The sequence below is a fragment of the Erythranthe guttata genome, chromosome 5 (assembly GCF_056151865.1).
Source record: "Erythranthe guttata isolate IM_541 chromosome 5, IM_541, whole genome shotgun sequence".
In the NCBI taxonomy this organism is placed as follows: Eukaryota; Viridiplantae; Streptophyta; class Magnoliopsida; order Lamiales; family Phrymaceae; genus Erythranthe; species Erythranthe guttata.
This window is the reverse complement of record NC_142537.1, coordinates 4906471-4934100: the sequence shown is the minus strand read 5'-3', so window position 1 is coordinate 4934100 and position 27630 is coordinate 4906471. Positions and strand designations below refer to the sequence as shown.

At 29.2% G+C, this 27630-nt stretch overlaps 2 protein-coding genes across 3 annotated transcripts; both read right to left on the bottom strand.

Annotated features, from left to right (window-relative positions):
• Nucleotides 1-2775: 2775 nt before the first annotated feature.
• On the bottom strand, nt 2776-3180 carry LOC105964543 (LOB domain-containing protein 27). Its single transcript, XM_012989055.1, has one exon. It carries the CDS (start codon nt 3178-3180, stop codon nt 2776-2778), a length of 405 nt encoding a protein of 134 aa, XP_012844509.1.
• Nucleotides 3181-20689: 17509 nt separating this feature from the next.
• Nucleotides 20690-27372, bottom strand: HB-7 (homeobox-7). 2 transcript variants are annotated; one of them, XM_088818700.1, is made up of 12 exons: nt 26992-27372; nt 26446-26681; nt 26180-26346; nt 25951-26068; nt 25053-25241; nt 24064-24549; nt 23878-23979; nt 23181-23393; nt 22903-23071; nt 22451-22719; nt 22217-22312; nt 20690-21678 (listed from the first exon to the last, which is right to left on the bottom strand). In XM_088818700.1, the coding sequence occupies exons 2-12, from the start codon at nt 26632-26634 to the stop codon at nt 21172-21174; spliced, it is 2505 nt and encodes an 834-aa protein (XP_088674826.1). In that variant the 5' UTR covers nt 26635-26681; nt 26992-27372; the 3' UTR covers nt 20690-21171. The 2 variants fall into 2 exon arrangements, with proteins under 2 accessions (XP_088674826.1, XP_088674827.1); XM_088818701.1 differs by lacking the exon at nt 26992-27372 and adding an exon at nt 26787-26889.
• Nucleotides 27373-27630: the final 258 nt, after the last annotated feature.

Genomic DNA, 27630 nt, shown 5'->3' with positions numbered 1-27630 from the left:
AAAAATAAAAACCACGTGCTCGTCACAAGCAGTACGTTTCAATCGACACGCCGGTGAAGAACAATGTTTATCGGCATATGAAAACTGCCGATTCAGCTGGATTATAAGGAAAACGGCGAAATATTCGCCGGAAAAAAAAAACGAAAAAGCAGATTCAAAACAGAGAATCAAAACTCGCTTCCGATAGCAACGGAGATTTGAAACAGTAAGAAATCAACTACAGTTTGTTCCGACGGAGAAGAGAGAGAAATTCGGCAACGGTATTGCATTCAATCGGAGTTAATATGAATTGAATACTGGTTTTATTTTGACGCGGTAATAATCAGAAAAATGAAATATCCCCGCCGCCGCCGCTGCTGCCGCCGCTGCTGCCGCCGCCGCTGCCGCCGCTGCCGCCGCCGCGAGTTCAGATCTTCTCTAAAGTCGTCGCCAATCGAGGTCCGGCGAGCTACACTTCGCCGAATTCTCCGACGAATAGCAAAGCCCATCGCAAAATCCTCTCAAACACAGCTGCCGTTGAGCTATGAGCTGAGAAATTGAAATTGAAGTGTGCGTTGTTTTTTTTTTTTCAATTGGAGAAGAGGGCTAAATTGAAAGTGCTAGGGACTGAATTGAAAATTTTGAAAATTTCATTTGAGTCATAAAATTCTAGAGGTTGGATATATTTATCTGAAGGGCATTTTTGTCATTTCGCGTAAGTCAACGAGTCAGTGCACACAAAGGGGCGGTGGGCTGACTAAAACACAACATAGGGGGTCATATGCTAATTTTTTTTTCCGGGGGGGTTTTTTGCTTCCGAGAAATAACACAGGGGGGTCTATGCAATTAACTCACCATATGTGGACTTATTGGTAAAAGATTTTTTTGTCTGAATCTCTTTATGAATAAGTACCCATAGATAGGCTTATTTGTAATGACCCCAATATAAATTTCACTAACAGGTTAAGCTTTTGGTTGAGATGATCATTCAACAAAATATATGTACAATGAACATTTCAAAAAGTTGGTCACACTATACTATTAAGAAAATGTTTGGAGATGATACTAATTAAACTACCCTCAAAAAACAAAACAACTACCCTCCTTTCTCTTTTTTGTTTTCTCCACAAAAAACATCAACCCGAAAAAAAGAGAAGTCATACTACCTTTAGCAAAACCTGCTTTGCGAAATCCTCGGTTAAAACCGACAAAAGGAAGCCCCGAGGAAGGAGGTATTATATTATATGTAAATATATAAGACAGTTAATTAGGATGTGGGGCCCACCGAGTCGTTTGTCTTGATCTCCGGAGCAGCCTCATTTTCCACGTCAGTCCCCAAAACACCGACGTTATTTTCGGAGAAATTAGCGGTGTTGCCGCAGTTTCCAAGAACTGTGTTGATTTGCCGCAGCTCGATATTTGACGCCCACGTCGGCATCACGTGAGCCACACGTTACAACTTGACTGACGAAGTTAACGGTGGAACATAAATTGTTAAAAAGTGACAAGTTTGAGGACATAGTTCATGAATGTAAAAGTTTGGGGACAAAAAATATTTTAGTGGTAAAGTTTAGGGACATAAAATGTAATTTTCCCAGAGAACGACGAAAAAAGAAAAATTCAGATTATGTCACTCGAGATGTTATAATATTATTGTTTGGAATTGATTAGGATTTTGATAAGTTTTTTACTTCATCTTCTTTGTTTCTCTGGAGTTGGTCTGAGCTTAGCAGCAGAAATTGATTTCGAATTTTGGGACAAACCTTCAATTCGAAAGAGAGAAAGAAGGCGCCAAATTCAATTTTCAATTTTTTTTGATTTGGGATTTAGTATGTATACACGTTTCCTCCATTAATGAACAGTGGAGAGGATTTGTTCAGAAAAATAAAACAAGGGTAAAAGATGAAGACGAGAGGAGAGAGGAGAGAGAAGGGATGATGGTAGAAACTTTGGGGACAATTTTGTCATTTCATAGGCCAAAAAGAAGAAATAAATTGTACAACCCGCGAGTGAGACACACGGTCTACTCTAATGGGGTTTTTTGCCCTTGACTAATAAGCACAGGCGGGGTGTTTGCTATTTTTTTATATGATATGGGAGAATCGCGTAGTTGCGAATTTTAGAGAATAATTAATGCAATTCACTCTAACAATTTCTCATTGAACGTTTATCCATTTGTACCACTCGTAAGTTTTATCTCTAACACAGATCCATTTACCTCAGACAATTAGTCAATGATTAGTCAATGATTTATGATTTATGAATTGATATATTCAAATTATTGGGCCAAGGGCATTTTTATGGTTCAATACCATGTTACAAAATACCTACTCATTCAACCTAAATTAGCATACACACACAACTACACGAGTAATATTTATAAGCAATATCAAACTAAAATAAAATTAAAAAAAATACTAGAAGGAAGCTGTGTTTGCACTAAGTCGAATGATCCAAATTATCATTGCTTGATTATTAGCTATTACTCAACAATTTCCATGTGCATGTGTCTACACCTAATTGTAAAACAATTTCATTGAAAAATATCGAATATGTCACGAATAAAACAGCACGTGTCAACCGCGAAAAATCAAATAATAATTAACATATCGGATTCAGTGAAAAAGGAAAAAACCTTTCAATTAAATTAAACGCGTGACGTAAGTCGATTAATGTAAATATCTCAACCGAAGATTTTCCATTACAAAAATGTATTAATACACCATCGTCCTACGCACTATAAATACTCGTTCTAGCTAACATAAGTCTAATATAAAAAAATATCTTTGAACACATTCACGGTTGATCGGGTTGCCCTTCACGGCGGGTTGACGGACCGGCCCGGTTATCCGATCCTCTAAAGAGCTGGATTTGTCTGCGGACAAATTCAAGCTCTTTCTCCGCCTTGTCAATCTCAATGCTAAGCTTTCTCGCGACCGAAAAGTGGCCGTGCACGGGATATTCCAATCGCATCTTCGCCTCCATAATAAGACTCTCAATCGTCTTATCTCTTTCTTCTTCGTCAACGGATTTAAGTATTTTTAATGTGTTTTGCATGCCGTAAAGGTGGTACACGTCTTCAAAATCGTCGGCTTTTTCCGCCGGGAAATATTTGGCGAGTTCGCAGTTTGCATCGCATCTTCTGCGTTGGTGTTTGCATGCCGCGCAAGCTTTATAAACTACTGGAAGTGCGTTCGCCATTATATATATTAATAATATTAATTAAGTGTTTTTTGTATTTTTCTTTTTGCTTATGTGAGAAGAGAAAGAAGATGAAGGGTGATTTATAGTGAAGATGTGGGTGGGATTACGTCATCATGGAAAGGATCCTGGTTTTTGATTTCTTGATTTTTGTTTTTAAAAACACAGCATATGTTTAATAGCTATTGGATTTAATTTGTGCATACTGAGAAATTGTCATTAAAATAATATCTACACAAAAACTAATGATCGATACTTAAATGTTATATATATCACCCTTTTTCCATAATCAGTAGAATTGTAAATTTGTAATAAAAGATTGCAGATTGCATTGCTTATTTCCAACTATATTTATGTACTTACGTTGTTAGTTTCACATGTTGGAATTGTTCTAATTAAGATTTTTGGGACCGTTGCAAATCAAAACTTTCATCATCAGGCTAATTAGACTTGTTCGATTGTTATAATTAATCCATTAATTGATTAAATAGTAGAAGTTACTCGGAGTATGTTCGATTATATTGATGGAATATATTCAAGATAACTCAAACATCGCAATTAAAAACTCAAAACTGTCATATGCTACGGTTTTAGAGAACCTACACCTGGCGAAATACACAATGTAGTTTTATACCATTGATCTATACATAATAACATACACTGCAAAATCACTGCAAAGGTGGGGTGAGTGGTGGATTTTACACCTTTTTCTCCAAGGGACACTACTTTTCAAAATGGACCCTTATTTTTTCATAATTCCTCACTTCAATTAGAAAGTTTTTTCTCTTATTTTACATTTCTTGTCTACCCTTTCCCAGATTCCATCGAAAAGTTTCTACACATATAATACAATTCGCCGTACTTGTTTTTCAGAGTGGTTCTATTCCATATTTACCGTTGTATATTGAGAGACAATTTCCACTAACCGTAAGTATCGTAGCGTGAAATTCTGTCTTAAGGACAAAGACAAGTCACCTCGGCAACTTCATTGCCAACAGATTTTGACAACAATCTTAAGCCAGAAATTTTGTTTCCATCTTATAATAATTACCATTTTATTTTATCAGAATTATTATATATTTTTATAATTTATCATGGGTTAATCTATATATAATATAAAAAGAGAATCTATGCCCTCAATGATTGACATGTGTCAAATGATGATGTCATTTATCAAAATTGCTTAGTTGGAGTTCAATTGATGAGGTGGATTCTTCAATTGATGAGTTGTCAATTTTATTTTGGTATGTATTTATGCTATTTCTTATTTAACATTTATACACTCATTTAAATAATTACCACATGTATATATATTATTTCCAAAGTAAAAATTTTTTATAAATTCGAAATAAAAAAATCTTATATATATTTTCAGTATTTCAAAATACATTTATTGAAAAAATTACGATACTCAATTTTTTTACGAATATTCAAATAATTTTCAGAAAAAAAAAATATTTTTTTAATAGTAAAATACTAAATTAAAGCAATACAATTGTTCTTTTTTTCAATATTTTGGAATATTCGAATATCCATTCCATTAAAAATAATTATAAAAAAATGTTTTATTTTTTAATTGTACTATTTAATAAATATATAATATTTTTTGTATATATAACTTCTATTATACAGTATTTCAAATAATACATTTTCCAACTTCTATTATACCATATTTCAAATAATACATTTTTAATATGTTATATTTAATATAAAAATAATATTTTTAGAAATCATAAATAATTCAAATGAATCTATCAATAAAATAATTTATCAAGATATATGAAAATAAATAAATATAGCATATATCATTGATTAATATATATTATATCAATCATATTTTAAAAATTAATTAAAATTCAATCATTCCATAAATTTTTATATCATATTAAATTGCATTTATCCTTGGAAATATAGTATATTTATAGACTTAGGTGTTTACAAATTCGAATTTAAATTAATATATTAATTTTAATAAATTATGAAATTATATTTTTCTATTTTTAAAATTAAAATTAATAAATGTGTGTATATTTCATATATTTTGAACATTATCTAAAATTTTAATATGCATTTAATTTTATGATTGACTTTCTATATTTAATCTGATTTTTTTGCTTTCATTTGAAAATCCGATTTTTTGTTATGCATTTGGTAAGCTATGCATTTAACAAATCATTTTTTATTTAAATTAAAAAAAATTCCGTTAAATGGGCCAACATATTTTTGAAATATTATATTTCATTATTCATGAAATTCATGTAATTAATTATATCAATAATTAAAAGATTTCTTCACCAATTAAATCTGAATATTTAGTTAATTGCATAATTTATTTTTACAATTAATATTTGTTTCCTTATTAATATATTATTTACTTTTATATGTATCAAGAAATAAGTATAAATATCACTAAGTCCACCCATTCATCACCTACACAATTTCAATCATACATCTCTCTCTCTCTCTCTCTCTCTCTCTCTCTCTCTCTCTCTCTCTCTCTCTCTCTCTCTCTCTCTCTCTCTCTCTCTCTCTCTCTCTCTCTCTCTCTCTCTCTCTCTCTCCCCTTTGTTATTAATTCGTAAATTTCTTTTTGTAAATTGTTTGTGTAACATCGGATTTAGTTTATTCGATTCACGTAATTTTATTGTATATTTTTTGTATATTTTGAAATTCTTTAGTATATAATATTCATATTTATTATTTATTCGTATTTACATAGATTGTATACTATTATGTGTTCGTTTGATTTTTTTTCCCATAATTATGGTGATACATATATATATATATATATATATATATATATATATATATATATATATATATATATATATATGTTACATTTCATGAATTTAATATCTTATAAATTCGAAAAATGTTATCTTTTTAATATTTTCAATTTTTCGAAATATATTTTCTGCATATACTTAAAAACAATCAGAAAACTCAATTTTAATGTATGAATACTCAATTTGTTGATATTATGTATATATTTTTTTATGTTTCGTATTATTCAGGTATAAATTCCTTGAAATATAATATATTTATAGAATTAGATGTTTACAAATTTGAATTTAAATTAATATATCAATTTCAATATATTTTCAAAATTTATATTTTTTATTATCAAAAAATATTATACGAAGATAATAACTTAAATGTACATATTATTAATTTGAATATATTATGCATTTTAAATATTTTTTCAACTTAATATATTACATTACAGTAAATTAATAAATTATATTCATATTTTGTTTTAATGCAATCTTTATTTATTACAGTATATATTACAAGTTCAATAAATTATATTTTATTAATTTAAAACATTTAATATTTTTAAAATTACATTATTTTGTTTTATGAATATAAATTATTTATAATATAATATTTTTAATTATATTATTTCTAATTTAAAGTTTAAAAGATTGTCTTATTTTTATTTTTAATTTCATTGTTTATAGTATTAATTATAAATTCACTATTTTAAAAAAATGAAAATCAGAAATAATTATTAATACATAATATAATTTACCATCATCATAATAATAAAGATTAATTTATATATAGTTTTCAGTTTATTATTTTATTGATTATTTACACGGATTAAAAATTCACTTACTTTAATTAATATTTTATACTTTTATTTTTTAAAGGACATGGCTATAGAAATATTTATGAAAAGGAAAGTCAACACAATTAACCGGATTTAGATGATTGAGTTTTAATTCTTATTTATTTACCATGATTTGTTAATATACGGAAATTATTTATTTATTTATTTTATTATTTTTTTTTTTGCACTTTTAAAATGAAAGATTGTTTAATACTCATCAATTAACAACTATATTCATAAAAATCAAATCTACCAAATATTCATTTATACATCAAAGTTTCACCCTAATTTAAGCAATTATTTATTAAAATTATTAGACTAACTCTATCTTTATTTAGTGATCTTCTCATCATCTTTTTTCCACCATAAGATAATATTTTCGTTTGCTATTTTTCTTGATTTATCTTGATTTACTTCTTTAATTAAAATTCAAATCAGTTAATATGATTCTATTTTCCTTTTAGGTTTAAATTATGAATTATTTAAACTATTTGAATATACTGCCGCTCATTTTTTTGCATTTGAAAATTGAATGTTTAGACTCTTTCCAAAGATAAATTGATTATCCACACTATATAAACTGCACACATCAGTGTTATTTCAAAAACTCTAGCGGTTCAAGTCACGTTGTTGTACGTAAGAATGTATTCGCCGGACTGTTTCATGTGTTCTTAATTCGTTTTTTTTTTCATTTCAAGCGTACTTTTAATATTTGTATTTTGTTCATATATGTGCTTTATAGCATTAACGGTTCCGTTTTATAAGTACATCGTCGCATTCGTATTCTAATATCTGCATTGCATTCACTGATGTTATTAATTGTAATGTACTTTGCTAATATATTTCGTGCAGTTTAAAATACGAAATCGTTCATAATTGTGATGTACATGACGAAGTTGATGAACGCACTGGATCATGCAATGTATGTGGGATGGTTGAAACGGAGAATTTCAAATCTTTCATTGGTCGTGGTTTGTGCGATGATTCCTTTGTACATAGTAAGTGTATTGGTTTCAATGAATGTCGAAAGTATAGATCCATGTGTTGTTTAATATATGTATGTACTAATCGTTTGCAATTGAAGATAATTTCTATATCGATGATGCCACATGGATGGATAATGACTCAATAATTTATTTTGAAAAAAATATTCACACATTATCATGATATGCACAAGATGGTATATTAATTATTTTTATAACACTTACCCTTTTCCAAGTATTAAATTTTAAACTTACCCAACCCCTTCTAACCACTTAAAATTTAAAAATAATAGATAATAATATAAAAAATACCTTACTTTTATTATGAGTTACACTACATTATAAATATTCTATGTATGTAAGTACAATCATAAATATTTTTTAGTTATATTTTATTTTTTAGTTATATTTTACTATTAGTTACTTTTCAATATTTTCTTAAATTTGAAATTTTTGTATCTTAGTAACATTTGAAATATTTTAGTTTTATTTTACATGTGTTAGGAAACGATGATAATTTCTATTCTTAAAAAAAAATCATTGAAATTGGAATTGTTAATAAAATTTGTTTATACATGAAAAATTATGGATGTGATTTTACCCATAGATATCGACTCTAATAATTCATATTACGTGAAAACAAAAAACAAATTGCCAGTAACCCAATGAAAAATTAATAGATCTACCAAAGCTCTGTAGTCAAAATAAAAACCAAAAAAACATAGGACCGTATTATAGTCAAAATTAAACTAAGATAAAAAAAAGCAAGAGTAACCCAATGAAGATGAAGACATGTTTTAAATGATAGATATTTCCACAGTGGCTGGATACAATTATTTAAGAAAATATTAGCAATTAAGATAAAAATATATACATGTTTGGAGTTGAAAATATCGTAAATATTAATCTTTTTGGAGAATTTCTTATTTTGTGCAATTTTTGTGACATTTTATTTTTCATTGTGGGAGATAAGTTTATTTATTTATTAAATACGCATGAGTCAATATTTATATTATATTACATTATTACATATGTTAAATAATGTGGTTTTGCAATATAAATTTACATGGAATTCTACTTATTTCGTGCAAATTTGTTGTAGTACATATTGGTTATTATGATTTATTTTAATCAAATCGACCATTTCGATGCGTTAGGTAAATGTAGAAGTACATTTTATGTGGATCATGTATAGTTATGTGGATCACTAGAGGAAAAACTTCTTTGATTTAATGTTACAAGTATTTCCATTCATTTGATTCAGAGTGGATGATGTATTGTATTTGCATATCACGTTATTTGTCTTGATCACATGTAACAATATTTGACATAATGTTACAATTTTTTTTATTTTATATAATATATATAACTAGAACGTGATCAATTATATTGAATTAGTCGATATATACATAAAATTGATGGACGTTGGTTGTCGGTATCTCATATAATATTATATATCAATGATTGGTATTTTTTGTTATATTAGTTTTTATATATTTAACTATTATATTTGTGTTGCAGTGTCTGCCGTTGTCTTACATGATAAAAGCGTTGGAAAAGATTTTCGAAAAATAGGTATTTAATACATTAAATTATAATCATATTAAATGTAGTAAATATTTTCTTTAAATATTAGCGAATTGTAATATTAGTTGTAATCGCTATTCATATATAGAATTAGACATATGATATCATACATTTGTTTTATGTTCAGACGTACAACTATAATGCGATTTATATCTTCCGATCCCATTTCAATATATTATTTTTTTAGGTATATTTAGTTTAAATTTCTTTATTTCGAAGATGAATACATTGTCAGTAAAAAGAAAATTACCAAGTATAAAGGGAGATGCCAATGTATACTGATGGGAGTAAATTCATTGCATTTCTGGAGAAAAAAAAATTCTAGGAACTATGGATATGACATTTATCGGCAATACAATAGATTTTGAAGGTTAGTTTGACTATGATGACTGTGCTTCATGATTATGACTAAATTAATCATGTGCATATTACGACTAAATTAGTTATTGTATTATAATCATCATGATTCATGACTAATAAATTAATTGTGTATGTGAATTATGTGTGGCAATGATATGGTGTGCCGAAAGGATTAATAAGCACAAAAGTGCATCAAAACCTAAATTTTCACACTATATTAAGTTTGTTGTTTGGAACGGATATAGAAGCAATCATTTCTAAGAAAATATCCAGTAATACAATATAATATATTCATTTACATCTCTAGACGGAAGGATACATAAAACGATAAATAATAGTGCTGGTCCATACACGTTTCTATTTTATGGGTAAAAACTATCATTTAATGCGAAGTTTACTGTCAGAAGAAGATTCAAGGCCCAAGTTTACTCGGCTGTACATTTCTTCCGTACTAATATGGCTTAATCCCACTTTGCACCGTTAAAATGTAGTGTTAGTATTAATATTAGTATTAGTATTAGTATTAGTATATTAACATTAGTATTAGTATCATTAATAGTGTCAGTATTATGATTAATATTAGCATATTAGTACCAGTATTAGCCCTACAATTAGAATTAGCATTAGCATGTGCATATCAATATTTTCATTAACATTAACATTAGCATCCTCTTTCCATTCATATAGGTATCTATAGAGGTATTCGATTTTACATTATCGACACGTTTTAGTTCGTTGATTTTTTTACATTAATTCATTTTGATCTTAGAATTAATCTCCCTGCGATGCACGGGTGAGGTTCTAGCACGATTTGATCCGCCTTAAAGTTTTCGTTCGATTATTTCATCTAAAACATATTTTTATTTTTTATATTACCCAATGCATCGCATTAACATCATTTTTTCATTCATAAATGTGTTAGATTGACCTCATTGGCGTATTTTAGTCATTAAAAAATTGTACTTAGAATTGAAGAGAAAAAAAACAGAGAAAAATAACTCAGGCCGGCTTATGCCTTTCTCTTACACTATGGTAATCAAACCCTGATTTAATAAAATTTTAATAAAATATATGTAGCTTTTTAAATCGTTATTGTTTTATCCGTTTCGTTAATCCTTATCAAATTTCGTCAAATATATGCCCATACTGTAGATGGATGCCAAATAAAATTTATTTTATTCAATATCTAAAATTAAAATATAAATTATATATTGTTCTTTATAGATGGATGCCAAATACGTGCTATGAAATATAATTTTTTTATTACAATTTAGAAACACAACATGGTGGATATTTATAAATTTATTTGTAGATGTGATCTGATATGAACAATGTCAATCCATGTGTTAAATGTGAATTGTTTCTCTTATTTTTTTTTACGTATTTTTTTTTTATCTAAATTATTTAATTTAATTTTATGTACACAATAATTAGTTGTAAGCTTATTTGCATATATTTCATGATTTGAGCATCAATGATTCTTTAGCATTAATATTAGGGTTGTACTATTAGTATTCGTATTAAGATAATAGTTAATACTAGGATTAGTATCAAAATTATATTGAGATTGTGATTGTGATTATGATTAATATTAGTATCAACATTAGTATTAGTACTATGATTAGAATTAAGATTAATATTAGTATTAATATTATGATTACCATTAGCATTATAATTGGAATATGATTATGATTAGTATTCTGAATTATAATTAGGATTAACATAAGGATTTAGTATTATGATGGGTTACGTACACATTTCCCCTTCAGCTAAAACACAGCCATATAGCATTTGTGAAGAAAAAAACATGTTCCAACGGAGAAGATAAATTATTGCTTGACAACTAAAATCAATCCTCCAATATTTTATTGTACATGAGATTTTGTGTATCTGATTTTTTTTCTTTTGGTTCTAGAGATTTCTTTCCACTTAGGTTTAATTTGTTTATTTATAAAAGACATGGACCACAAATCTAATTTTTGCATACTATGTTTAGTTAGTTTTTTCAATGTTTTAAATATATTAGTATTAATTTTGTTATATATATATATATATATATATATATATATATATATATATATATATATATATATATATATATATATATATATATATATATACAATTTACAAATATCAATTTATAAAATATTTGTAAATTAATATCATACAATAAATGCTAACTATCAAATGATATGGTTGTAGTAGAATAGTAAAATCTCAAGTGGTATAATGCTATTCATTAGCTATTATAGATTTAGAATCTCTTATTTTAGCTCTTAACCTTGGAGATGCTCTTACTATTACTAATATTATTACTATTAGTTTGGTATTGGTATTTGTATTAACACATTAGCATTAGTATTGATATTAGTATTAGTATTATTATTAGTATTAATATTAGTATTAGTATTAATATTAATATTAGTATTAGTATTAGTATTAGTATTAGTATTAGTATTAGTATTAGTATTGGTATTAGTATTGGTATTGGTATTGGTATTGGTATTAGTATTAGTATTGGTATTAGTATTAGTATTAGTATTAGTAATAGTATTAGTATTAGTATTAGTATTAAGTATCAATATTTAGTATTAGTATTAGCATTAGTATTACTATTAGTATTAGTATTAGTATTAGTATTAGTATTAATATTAGTGTTGGTATTAGTATGAGTATTAGGATGGGTATGAATATTAATATTAGTTTTAGTATGAGTATTAGTTTTAGTATTAGTATTGGTTGGTATTGGTATTGGTATGCATTGGTATTGGTATTGGTATTGGTATTGGTATTGGTATTGATATTGATATTGGTATTGGTATTGGTATTGGTATTGGTATTGGTATTGGTATTGTTATTGTTATTGGTATTGGTATTGGTATTGGTATTGGTATTGGTATTGGTATTGGTATATGTATTGGTATATGTATTGGTATTTATGTTGGTAGTATTGGTATAAGTATTAGTATTGATATTGGTATTGGTACTGATATTGGTTTAATGTTGATATTAGTATTAGTATTGATTTTTGTATTAATATTAGTATTAGTATAGTATTTATAATAATATTTGTATTAGTATATTAATATTAATATTAGTATTTGTATTAGAAATAGCATGGAGTATTATACGTCACAATATGAAGAATTAAGAGTAGAGGTGGCATAAAGATATCATCAATCCGAAATAGACGACTAATATTACTTGCAATATTGTCTACTAGGAATTTTCAGTGAATATGAATTTATATCATAAAAATTGTATATTGTGATTCAAATACACATCTGTTGTTTTTATTATATATATAATTATTTACTATGTTAGTTTATTTGCACTTTATGCAAATTTTATTGTCTACTCCACTAAATTTGTTTTTTTTTTAATCGAGGTGATTTAGTACAAATTTTATTTATTTTTACACCTTTCCGTGATTATGTTTCAGTAATGTGTATCACTAATTGCATTTGAACAATGAAAAATGTGTATGTTACTCGCAAAGAGAGTTTATATGAGATGTCAATGGATGTGTTGTAAAACACTACTTTGATAATTAAGTTTTGTTAAGGATCGAGTGTATTGGACGAGATAGTAGTACCATTTGGATCAGATAATATATATCTTATTTTATATATCACAATTTTCATTTTTTATATTTTCTTTTATCATTTATTTTGTTTATATTGATACTTGAATAAAATGGAATTGACATCGTTTTTATATTTTTTAGATGATATCGTATTATATATCAACTATTGACTATTCAAAGTTTTCGTTCGATTATTTTATCTAAAATATATTTTTATTTTTCATATTACCCCATCATCGCATTAACATCCTTTTCATTCATAAATGTGTTTGATTTATCTTATAAGCGTATTTTAGTCATTAAAGAATTGTACTTAGAATTGATCCCCGTGCATCGCACGGGTGAATTACTAGTTATATTTAAAAAGAACATAAATAATTTGAGAATATGTTCCAACTTCCATCGAGACTAATTATTTTTAATATATTTTTTATATTGTAAATTAATTGATGTATTTGACTTAATTTAAGACAATTTTAAATTTTAAATGAATAAAATTAATTTTCCGTAAACCCCCTTGTGTTGTAAAATCATGTACCAAATCCCCTTATATTACAAAAAAAAGACTTGCATAAAATTCCATCTATAGTTAAGGTGTTAACTATTAACGGAAATGGGAATCTTATGCAAAGAAAAATGAAACATGGGGATTTTATACAATAAAAATAACACAAGGGAATTTGGAGCAGATTTTCTTTAATACAGGAGGTTTTTATGTTGTTTACCCGTTTATTGTACAAGTATAATTACAAAAAGTGAGATATTGAGTATAGACTAGTCTATGAAAAAATAGATACCTAAATGAAATGGCTTAAAGTTGGAGGAACATGTATATAATGAGTATAGAGAAAAGTGAGTTTAATTTGTTTAATATGAGTTGTTGTTCTATATTTGTACATATATCACAGTAGCCGAGGTGTATTTTGGCAACGCCGCAAGCGTGGTCAACTGACCCCGCTTGGTTTTAATTTGTTTATATATGTGAGGGGTTTTTAGTATTTCAAAAAGGGACGTGCTAAATCCTACACTAAAATTTTCTAAATCCACACAGAAATTAAAAAAAACATTTTCTATCTAATTAAATTTTCTCTAACTTCTCTCTAAAATTATTTTATCCAAGTCACTCAAAATTTTATTATTTTTTTACGTGAATAATCGTAAAAAATGAGTTTCGTTTTATTTAATATTTATTCAATTTCATTAACCATTTTTAATTATTCGAATTCATATGAATTCGATTTTTTTCCTCAAATTCCAACTTTATTTTAGTTTGAACATGTGAAGATTTTTGTCAAATTCGAACTTGGAATGCTAAGGATGTTTTTAGTGTGTGATTTAGTGAAAAATTTAGGGAAAAAGAAAAAGGATGGAAAAGGAGAAGAGAAGATTTTAAAGAGAGAAATATTTTTAGTTATGTGCATGATTTGGTAAAAATAGTGTGGCATTTAGCATTTCAGCTTCAAAAAGTGCGGGCGTTAAAATTAAAAGAACTAACACACCTCATTTTCACCAATATTTTCTTAATCTTTTCAAATCATTGCAAAAAGTTTCCCAAAATCTATTGGTTTTTATTGGTAGGATCTCGATCTCCTAAAATAATTATCGGCCAAAATTTTTGCACACTTAAAAAATTCTTGGATTTCGCCACTGTATATATAGACTGATGATGCAAGATGGGACAACTTCACAATCTATCAGTCAAATATCAATCCAACTGCCAGTGGAAATTTCTGATGATTTATTTCATACGGAGTAAATGACAACCGGTGATTTGGTGGATTGCACAAGTGCAAATAAATTAGACAGCTTATTTGATAAATTATATGATATTAAATGTAAGATAATATTTCAGAAATTGCTTTGCTTGCTAAGGTGTGTAGAGATACATTCTGAGAGTAAATGGTGGTATGCATTAAAATTGAGAAGTAATAGAAAACCCCCATTACCTATGAGTTGATTTACATGAATTATATAGAGAAATATTACAAAAAAAAAAAAAAAATAGATTAATCTAGATAACATAATCATAATAAAATTTTAATATTACAATAGTTCTATAATATAATATACTCTGACAGGATCATCATTATTTCAAGAAGGTGAGCGTAAGGTGTTGAGTCCTATTGTGGAAAATGTGCATGAGATGGTTGTTGATATTCCTAGGTAATTTGAATTTCCCATTGCTCCACATATAGTTACATATTTATTTTTTTATGTTTGAATATTCAAAAATTGTTTTGGGCAGATATTGGATTTAGATACTGGTGTTTGATATTACTGGATCATTTCATTAGTGATGTCAGATAAAAAAATTATCCGAATCATAGGCAAGAAAGAATCAGAAATTATTGGCGATTTGCATAAGGTAACATAAATTTTATTACGCATATGCAATAGTGAACAATATGTCAAAATCAGATTCGAAGTTAAAACGACATTAGTAAATTGAAACGACATTTAACATTTCAGTTTTTTTTTCCATATAATAATTGGTAATCAAATATTTGTAGGAGAATTTAACCAATATAATTCATCTTGAATTTGATGCACTCATCAACAAGGAATGTGCAATGAACATTTCAAAAAGTTGGTCACTTTATACTGTTAAGACAATGTCTGGTGATGATACTTCAACTTATATAGAAAGGTTGTTGGACGAGGACGAGGAAACAACCTGCGTACACCAACAATCGTTGTGTGGAAATCACGAAGGCGCGTTTTGAATACATAACGGGAAAATGGAGAAATCCATCAGATCATCATTCAAATTATGTACGAAGCCACGTTGCAGAGTTCTTACCAACAGAAAAGTTCAGGTTCACCTTAGATATGAGTGATGATGACATTGGTTACTCTAATGATGCAAATACATCTGACATTTCTCTCGCGAACTCAACCTCTTGCAAGGTTGAATCGGACTTAATTCGTTGTATACTTTGCAATGAAAATTTATGCCATTGGACATGTCTTCTCGATTCCAAGTTAGAAGAACTACGGGACAAAATTCCATGATTGGAGTTGCGAATATTGACTCATGTTAGCTTGAATATGTTGATATATTTTTTTATTTTTTTCGCGTGTAATTTTTTTATCTTTTTTGTTTAGTTTCTTTAACTTTCATAATGTACAAACGTACAATTTGCTTTCGAATCTATATAATATATAAAAGTTGAATTCCACACCTAATTGATTGACATTTGTCAATTTCAATTAGTGACATGTATTCAATTTCATCACATGTGGCAAATTGATTGGTGAAAATAAATCATCAAAAAACATGTCACCATTTTCCAAAATTTAAAAGATATTTAATTATTTAATTATATATTTATATCATACCATTTATAAAATGCTCTAAATATATCAACTTTCTTGAAAACTCTAAATAGTTTTATTTTTTAATTTTAATTTTAATAGTAATTAATTTAATTTAAATTTATTTAAATTCAATTTAAAATCTTCACTTATTATAATTGTATGATTGATGGTGTTACGAAAATTTTGTATTTTAATTCATAAACTTGGATTTATATAAAAAAAATATTGCAGAATAAATCATTTGATATTATACATTTTACATGAACATGACCAGAGAATATGTTTATTTTTTTTACTAATTTAATATTATATACGTAATTACCAAAATTTCCCTGATGTTTATTTTCGTATTACATCGACCCCCTTACGGTATGATTTTTCACGGAATTTTTTTATTACGTGGAATATTCCCCGAAAAATGCAGATTCTACCCTGCACACGATATTTGTTTATGGTACTTTTTAAAGACAAAAATTACTTTGAGGGGGACTTTACACGAAATATTTAATTCTTTTTTAAATAACATTTTTCACAACTTTTTAGTATTACTATTACCTCCCCTAAGGGTAATTTTTGTATTTAAAAAGTAAGATAAAAGAAATATCATATCTGCAAGGGTAGAATCCACAATTTTTTGGATATTACATGGAATAAAGAAGATTCCGTAAAAAATTACACCATAAGGGGGTTGTGTAAGACATAAACAAACATCAGGGGGATTTTGGTAATTACCGATAAGTGGGGGTGATTTCCGTAATTTAGCCTAAGTTCATGAGGATTTTCGTAATTTATCCTATTAACAATGATTATTGTTATTTTCACGTCTTAATGTTTGTTTATACCCTTATATTATTTTAAATAATTTTAATGTCAGTTTGATAATATAACTAAATATTAATTTCTAATATATTTAATATGTGTTTCTTAATGTTTTAGGTACCACACATAAGGAATTTGAAATAAAAGTTGCGAGATTGAATAAAAAAAAAATTTGATAAAAAATAATAGATAATTTCAAAAACTTTAATACAAAATCATAATTAGGATTATGATTAGTATTAGCATTAGAATGAGGATTATAATTAATATTCTTTGAATTAGTATTACGATTAATACTAGGATTAGGATTCGGATTAATAAAGTATTCTAATTAATATTAGGATTATGATTATGATTAATATTAGTATTAGAATTATAATTAAGATTATGATCATTGATTCGTACTACAATTAGTGACATGTATTAGTATTATACTTATGATTAGCATTAGGATTAGGATTATGGTTAGAATTATAATTAAAATTAACATTAGCATAGCATTAGTATTATTAGTAGTAAAATTATTAGGATTATAATTAATGTTAGAAATAGGTTTAGGATTAGAATTATGATTAGGATTACAATCATGACTAGCGTTATGAATAGGATTAGGAATATGATAAGCATTTGGATAATATTAGTATTACAATTATAATCATCATAAGCATATTCAGATTAACATTAACATTAAAATTAGTATTAGCATTAGAATATGTGCATTAGCATTAACATTAACAATATTAACATATTAGTATTATAAATAGTATTAAAATTAGTATTAATATTAGGATTAGTAATAATATTAGTAATAGTATTAGTATTAATATTAATATTAATATTAGTCTAAATATCAGTATCAGTTTCATTATTCGTATCCGTATCAGTATCAGTATCAGTATTAGTATTAGTATCAGTATGAGTATCAGTATCACTATCAATATCAAAATCAGTATTAGTATTGATATTAGTATCACTATCAGTATCAATATTAGTATGAGTATCAGTATGATTGTGAGTATCAATATTAGTATGAGTATGAGTATCAGTTTGAGTATCAATATTAGTATTAGTATTACTATGAGTATCAGTATGAGTATCGGTATTACTATAAGTATCAATATCAATATTAGTATTAGTATTAGTATTAGTGTTAGTATAATATTACTATGAGTATCAGTATGAGTATAAGTATTAGTATAAGTATTAGTATCAGTATCAGAATTATTATTGTTATTAGTATCAGTATTAGTCTTATTATTAGTATTAATATTACTCTTACCATTAAGTATCAGTATTAATATCACTATTAATATCACTATAAGTATCAGTATTATTATTAGTATTAGTATCAGTATTAGTCTTATTTTTTGTATTAATATTAGTATTAGTATTAGTATTAGTATTAGTATTAGTATTAGTATTAGTATTAGTATTAATATTAGTATTAGTATCAGTATAACTATCATTATCAATGTAAGTATCAGTATTAGTATCGATATTAGTATTATTCTTAGTATTATTATTACTATCAATATGAGTATTAGTATTAGTATTAATATTGGTATGAGTATGAGTATGAGTATGAGTATTAATATTAGTATCGGTATTAGTAGTAGTATTAGTATCAGTATTAATATTAGTACCAATATTAGTATTAATATCAATATTAGTATTAGTATTAGTATCAGTATCAGTATTAATATTAGTATTAGTATTAGTATTAGTATTAGTATTAGTATTAGTATTAGTATTAGTATTAGTATTAGTATCAATATCACTATAATTATCAATGTAAGTATGAATATTATTATTAGTATTAGTATCAATATTAGTCTTATTCTTAATATCAATATTAGTATCAATATGAATATTAGTATTAGTATTAGTTTTATTATTAGTATTAGTATTAGTATTAGTATCAGTATTATTATTAGTATTATTATTAGTATCAGTATTAGTATTAATATTTGTATTAATATCAGTATTAGTATTAGTATTAGTATTAGTATTAGTATTAGTATTAGTATTAGTATTAGTATTAGTATTAGTATTAGTATTAGTATCAGTATTAGTATTAGTATTAATATTAATATTAGTATCAGTGTTATTATTAATAGTGGTATTAGTACCAATATTAGTATTAGTATCACTATTAATATTAACATTGGTTATTAATATTAGTATTAGTATTAATATTAATATTAGTATTAGTATTAGTATGAGTATGAGTATTAATCGAGTTAATATCACTATGGGTAACAATATTGGTATCAGTATTGGTATCGATATTGATATCAACATTGGTATAAGTACTGGTAGTGGCGTGTACCTCATATTTTTTTGCAATATTTATAAGTTTTATTGTTGTTTGAGTAATGTTCATAACTAATTGAACGTCATTAGTGATAAACTTGCAGGTTATTTGAATATCTATTGTGTTACTTCTATGCTACAGTGTTTGTTGTTACCTTAGTTATTTTGCAGAAGATTCACATGGTGTAGTAGATTGCAATCCAATAAATAGAGTTATACCATATGTTCTAAATGATTTCACTTAATCTTGATATCGTGTTTTACGCGCTTCATGTTTTCTTATTTGTAATATTTAACTTAATTTTATATGTTACAACTCTAAATTAAGAGATAAAGTTTATGTTTTTTATTTCCTTCTATTTTGTTTTACTTGAATTGATATTGTTATAAAGAAATAGCCGTTTACATAAGTTTATTTTTCTCATTTTGAAACTCACCTCCGTGCAATGCACGGGTGAAATACTAGTGTAATTGTAAATGAACTATTATATTTCTTTATACCTACAAATTTTGATTGATCTCAAATCTCATTCTTTCAATACCTAATTCCCGTTCTAAAATATTTCTAAATAACCAAATTGGAACAAAAATAATTGTTTCGAAATCGGAAATCCGCATATCGGAATTGGCAAAATTCAGAAATTATAGTCACAATATTGATACTCTTTTAGTGTGATTTTCCAAATAAATCGGAATTCGCATAATTATTTTTGAAATTAAAATCAGATCAAAAACAGAAAATCAAAACTTTTGCCATTTTGAATGAAAATTATTCTTCCAAAATCCAAAATTTTCGAACAGGAATCGGCAAAATTTCAGAAATTCCCTTCGAACATTCACCCTTAGTTAATTAAAATAATTTAGTGAAGTTGAAAAAACTGTAGACTGCTGGCCAAGAGAAGAAACAAACACAATAATAATCAAGACACATTCGAAAGAAATAAAACATAGAATTAATAACAAAAAGAATCCAGCATTCGTTTATCGAACCGAGAATCAAACACTAGCGCGAGCTAAACGATCGAAGTCAATACCCGAACCACCATATCCTTGCTAGTTGTTAAGGCCATATTCAATCATCAAATAGCCTAAACAATTAGCAAGGATCACTTCTGGTGCGCTCTTGACTTCTAAAATTTCCACAATCCCCCACACAATACTTTTTTACTTCCAAATAAACCCTAATTACCTAACACCAACTAATTAAACTACCCTCAAAAAACAAAACAAAACAACAACTACCCTCCTTTCTCTTTTTTTTTTCCCTCCACAAAAAACATTCAAACCCTAAAAAAAGAGAAGTCATACTACCTTTAGCAAAACCTGCTTTGCGAAATCCTCGGTTAAAACCGACAAAAGGAAGCCCCGAAAAAGGAGGTATTATATTATATATAAATATATAAGATGATTAATTAGGATGCGGGGCCCACCAGGTCGGTTGTCTTGATCTCCGGTGCAGCCTCGTTTTCCACGTTAGCCCCCAAAATACCGACGTTATTTTCGGAGAAATTAGCGGTGGTGTTGCCGCAGTTTCCAAGAACCGCGTTGATTTGCTGAACAGTGCTGCAAAGGTGGTGGTTAATTGCGGTGACGCTCGAGAGGTTGAGCTTCGCGGTCGGGATTGTGCTTGCGAGGACTTGGAGCCCCACGGTCAGCAGGCAGCCCGAGTCGGGCAGCTGCCCGTTTTGATCCGAGGGTTGCTTAGTAATTACGTTAGTGCCCTCGTAGTTGTTCGTCTGCCCTAGTGGGATCACGACGAATCCCAAAGGGAGGAGCGGAATGCAGGACGGATCCTCACCGTTCATTGCCATCTGAATCGCATCGACGTCTATGGTGGTGTACACTACCACGCTTCCGGAATCATCTGAGCAGCTCTCTTGCAGCACGAGCTCCACGCTCTGGGATGAGTTGCTAGCAACCTGCATTACATTACAACATAGCATTCTTTTTATTATTAATTTTATTGCAAGATTTGTCTCTATGGAGAAGAAAAGAAGAAACAAAAAAAATCTCTAATTTGAACTCTTTTTTAATAAAATGAGGATTATTGCATTTAGCACCCCGTGTTTACGAATATTAGCAAAATCCCCCCTATGATTCAATTTTATTATTAGGAATCCTCACTCTCTAAAAATGCAGCATTTAGGGGGTTGTGTGCTAAACACTGCTTTTTAGAGGCTTTATAGCTAATATTTGTAACACGAGGAGATTTTTAGCAATTCGGTATAACAAAATCGTACAAAATGCAATAAACTCTAAAAATACGTGCGCCCCTGTGTTTATCTAATTGTCAAGAAACTCGCAGTGTAATGGATTTTAGCAAAATATCCCATATGATTCAATTTTATTACTAAAAATACCCTCAAATAAAGCACCATTTACGGGTTAAGTGCTAAGGAAAAATGCATTATAGGAATTAAGCTCATAAGGTATAATAAACTCTAAAAATATGCGTACGTTGATGCGAAGAAGAGAAATGCAGTTTCCGGGATTAGAGCCGTTTGCAATATGAGCCACTTCGTGCAACGAATTCCCATTGGAGAGAACTTCAAGCTGCGAAATAAACGCAAACTTATTAGGTCATTAATCGAATATATATAATAACCGCATTTATAAAGACTAATGGAAAAGCAATAATCTACAAATATAATATGTACTATACGAAGTGATGCAATAATAATATAATTTAACCTGAGCTCTAGAGCGCTCGTCCCTCAAGAAATCGAACACCTGTTTGTGGGAATACGGCAGCCAAGTAGTCGACACGGCACTGAGGATCAAGCCGTTTGGCTGACCTGGCTGAGTGACTTTCCTAGTCGTTATTCTGACAGTGTCGTCGGCAGAATCGGAAAGTGCTGTCCAAGATTGGCCGTAACAAGTGCTTATGTTTAGAGAGAATGTCCTAATCATCCTCTGAGCCAGGTTCATCAAGTTTTTCCGTGCTTCGAGAGACGGGATCACTGTAAAAACACGAGATTATACATACAGTAGAATCTCGATTAATTAATACTCGATAGATTAATAACCTCGATTAAATAATAGTCTTTTTTCTAGTCCCGACTGTATTAATTAATTTATAGAGGTTTAACTGTATTGTTTCATTGTTTATAGGAAGATATATAATTAACGTGTAAATTACTTACCTCCGAGATCGGAAATATTTCTAGCCATGAGGCTAGCAAATCGCTCGCATTGTCGTTGCAAAACGGCTAACCAACGCTGCGCGCCGAAAGCCACACCACTGCTCACCAAACTCGAAAAAACTTGGTGGATCGGACCATCTTCCACCTCAGCATGCTCCACCCACGTCACCTATATATTTAATTAATAAATATACATTTCAATTAAATGTCGGGTAATTCTCGTACAATCGTTATTATATTTTTTTGTAATAAAGGAAAAAGGGAGGAGGAATAGGCACCCTAGAGTATCCATTAGGCATGTCTTGGATGATGCAGCCGGAAGGGCGTCTTTTGTAATAAGGAAAAGAAGGAGGGTAATCGTTTTGGAAACCGTCGAGTGGGAAATCGACAATTACCCAACTACCCTCCTCTTCGTTGTGCTGGCAGTATCGGAGGAAGTGAGCCTCTCTCGTCGGCACTAGTGGTGAAACAAACTGTAGCTCCGCATACATCTACGACATCAAAATTACACGAACAACATCAATTATATATACATATATACAAACATAATAATTAATTTTTTTTAGCGTAATATAAAATGTGTAACAATTTCACATCTACGACATCAAAATTACACGAACAACATCAATTATATTATTTATATATACATATATAAAAGCATAATAATTAATTTTTTTGAGCGTAATATAAAATGTGTAACAATTTCGAAGTGGCGAATCCGTGGATTTTATTCAAGGGTGTTCAAAATTAAATATTGTATTTAGGAATTGAAAAGTAGTATAAAAATGAAATTTTGTAGTTTTTGATTAAAATCATAGCCTAATTAGATTATAATATGCTCAATATAATGATTGGATCTCCTTGAAGTTGTGTAAAAATATATATTTCTGATCATGTGAAAAGCCCTGATCACCCCTAACGTATCTAATTTAATATCGAGTTGATAAGTATCGAAAGGAAAAAAAAACGACTCACGAGGTGAAGAGAACCACTTGCGTGGCCAGAAGCCTCCGAATGCACCATTTGAAGTGTTTTGGCTCGTGAAATGATCGATGGAAACAGCTCCATCCACTTATTCTGAAATAAACAAAGGCAAAAAAATTGAGATATATTAAGTTTGTATCTATTTCAAATAAGAATAAAAGTAAATTTATTACTAACCGCATCGAGGAATGCATCGACGAGGGTAATGCTATTCATGATAACGACGGCCGAATCTCTCGTTGCTTCGGTCCTAAACTCGTGAGGCTGCTGTTTGAGGCTCACTGACCAAGAAAACATTCTTGCGTACTCCTCGAGATTTAGGACATGCTTACCGTTTGCATTATTGTCACTTGGTCGAACCCAGAGTGGGTCCGCCAGGTGGCACATTTTCAGGAGCTGGTCCATAGAAGAGACGGCCAAGTCAAGGGCTAACGACTTTTCCTCGTCCAAGATCATCAAAGAGTTGACCGGAAAGTTTGAGTTTTCGGGCATGAAGGGCAGATTGGGAAGCATAGTGTTATCGGTGATGTGGTCTTGATCGAATTTTCTTGGATACGGAGTCATTATATCCAAGTCTAGTGAATGGGTTAGGAGAGGCGTGGGCCCCATCGGCTGCATGGGTCGGCCCGTGTATTGCGAAACGAGGCAGCAAACACGCTCGAACTGCATGAGAGAGAAGAAAGAAACAAAGAAAGAAAAGTTAGTCCATGCACTAAAATCAATTTATATGTGAAATTAACTAAAAAATGTTTATATTTTATTTTAATTATTTCACTAAAATCAATTTATATGTGAAATCAACTAAAAAAATGTTTATATTTTTATTTTAATTAGTTCACTAAAATCAATTTATATGTGAAGTCAACTAAAAAAATGTTTATATTTTTATTTTAATTATTTCACTAAAATCAATTCATATGTGAAATCAACTAAAAAAATGTTTATATTTTATTTTACGTCATCTTGTAAAACGTGTGATCGATCTGGTGTGTATATATATATATAATTCAAAACGATCTCATTTTCGTACATTATACCAAGTATTGTTTACCCTTTTAAATTAGAATAAAAATATTGTGTTCGAGTTATAACTGTCGACAACAATCGAAAAATGGGGAGAAAAACATTTTTTTTTAAATAAAGAATAAAAAAAATGAATTTTGTACCTCCTCCTTGAGACGGGCATTTTCGATACGTAGCTGTTGTTCGTCGTAGCCCATCTCACCAAGCATAGCTGGACCACCACAGCTAGGGCAAGCTAAATTCCGTAGCGTCGACTGCAGCTGATAATTCTCGTTCTTTAGGCTCTCGTTTTCTGCCCGCAGTACTACATTGCTCTGCCTGTCTTGTTGTGCCTAATTATTTTAATTATGATAATAAAATTTTAATTACAAGTTGCAGAAGAATGCAATATAACACGAAATTATGTGAACTATAAAAACAATTATTTTTTAATTAATCAATTAATTAGTTTCTCATAATAAAAAAAATAGTTAATTATAGGTTTTCAACTTTTAATTTTATATTTGTGAGCCTAACCCTAATATAGACGCATTAAAGACTTGTTTCCCGTTGGAGAGGCCATGCAACAGTGGGGGGTGGGGGTGGGGGGGGGTGGGGGTGGGGGGGGGGGGGTTAGGGTTGACTGTGCAGTGTGCACCCTCCAACTGTATTCATTAATGGCAATGCAGACTTTGAAAGCAACCCTAACTTAATGGTGGTGCTTCTTGCTATTGTGCACGGTCGTAGTGGTGGTGGGGGTGGGTTACGTAGCTAACATGCGCATCTTTAGGCTTTTTTTTTTTTTTTTTTTTTTCTTAGGAGGTTTGGCAGTAAATGAATAAAACAGACACTCCTGTTATATATATGTATTGGCCATCGGACATCGTGCTGGTTGCTTTGCTGGATACCTCATCTTCTAGTACTGTTATTCATTTATGGTTCATATATATCACAGCTGTATTATGTATGTATATCTCTCTCTCAAGAAAATTATTAGGGTTTTCCTTGACAATGAGAGAGATGACAGGGAGGAGAGAGAAATGAGGAGAGAGAGAAAGAGACCTTCATCTGGGTACGGCGGTTTTGGAACCAAAACTTGACTTGGCGAGGTTTAAGGCCGAGATCTTGGCTTAGTTTCAGCCGTTGTTTGTCATCTGGGTGTGGACATTCCTTAAACAATCTGGGGAGAGAGAGAGAGATTAATTAATTATTACAAAAAAAATCATTAAACTATTACAACATTAAAAAAAAAAACGTGTCTTTAATTAAAAAAAGAAAAAGAAAAACGTACGATTCCATTTCTTGGATCTGACGGGTGGTGTGGCGGTGGTAGCGTTTCTTCTTGTTCTTGGGGTTGTTTTGCTCCGCCGCCTGGTCTTGTTCGTTGCCGGAAACGCCGTCCACGTGTTCGCTGCCGGAGCCACTCTCCATCTCCTCTAACTTGCTTTTCTCTTCCTTCTGTTTGTTTTTTTTTTTTTGAAAAAAAAAAATCAATATTAATAAATATAAAGATATGAAAATATAATTTATAAATAATGAAAACACACACACGCATACCGGTGTAACAGGAGAGAAAATGTTGAAAGGGTTGATGTTAGGCATGAAACTGAAATTAGGGTTCTGCTGGTGGTGGTGGTGGTGGTGGTGGTGGATCGGTGAAGAAGAGTAGAGTACTGAATTCTCCGATGAGGGTATTGCATTAATATTCCCTCCCATCGTTGACAACACTTGACAATCTCCATACATTTTCTTTTCTTTTTTTAATCAATTAATTAATCTTCTTCAACAAGATCCTGTCACAACAAAAAATAAAAAAAAAAAATAGAAAAATCAGACCAAATATATATACATAAAGAGCATTTCAAGAACACTGATAGAAACCCCATCAAAATGGCTACCCCGGAATATATATTTATATACAATCTTCCCAAAATAATTCCTTGCAAAAACATTTAAGAGAGAGAAAGAAAGAAGAAAGAAGAACACCAACCACCATTAATTAACCATTTGATTTTTTTTTTTTTTTATATTTCCAAAAGCATAAAAAAAAAAAAAAAAAAAAAAAAAAAAAAAAAAGAGTGATAGTAAATACTAAATACCCACCTTGCCGTGTCGGTTGAGCAAAATTAAAGACTCTCTTCTCTCTCTTCTTCTTCTTCTTCTTCACCAAAAGCACATCTTTCTTCTTCTCCTTGTTAATGTTTTCCTTTTGTTTCTCTCTCTAGAAAAACTCTTTACAGATTTTCTTTTTTTGCAGAGAGAGAAAGTAAGTGAGAGAGAGAGGAAGGTGTTTAATGCGTTTGTATATCTGTAACAGTAATTGAGAGTTCACCCGACGGGGATTTGTGAGTGGTAAATTAATGCTGTGGCTTTAACTGCGTTTATATCAAGAAACCGATCATACGCCGGGTCAGCTGTGGATGATGGTGGGCCGGGGTGGCTGTTTCTTGACACGTGGCGTGATTCTGATGGGCTGTGGTAGGCGTTTGTGTGAGAGTGAGGCCCCTATATATATATATAAGTCAAACCTTTTTTTTTTTCTTTTAATTTATTCAATCGAAACGTTTTTTTCCTTTGTGTTCAATCTTTTTTAACCGCGTGGGGAATGTACATTTACCAGCATAATTTTGTTTGCCCAAATTAAGAAAATTAGTTCGATGAGGAAAAAAAAATAAAATACTCACAAAAACAAAATTTAAATTAAAATTAAAAAAATCACATCACTGCGAGTCGTCCTAAATT

Excerpts from the sequence above, each read along its gene's own strand:
- LOC105964543 (XM_012989055.1), bottom strand. The coding sequence starts at position 3,180 with ATGGCGAACGCACTTCCAGTAGTTTATAAAGCTTGCGCGGCATGCAAA.
- HB-7 (XM_088818700.1), bottom strand. The coding sequence starts at position 26,634 with ATGTATGGAGATTGTCAAGTGTTGTCAACGATGGGAGGGAATATTAAT. Across the intron at positions 26,069-26,179 it reads CAGATCCAAGAAATGGAATC|ATTGTTTAAGGAATGTCCAC; the intron begins GTACGTTTTTCT and ends CTCTCTCCCCAG. Across the intron at positions 21,679-22,216 it reads TTTCTCTTCTTCGCATCAAC|GTTGCTAGCAACTCATCCCA; the intron begins GTACGCATATTT and ends AATGTAATGCAG.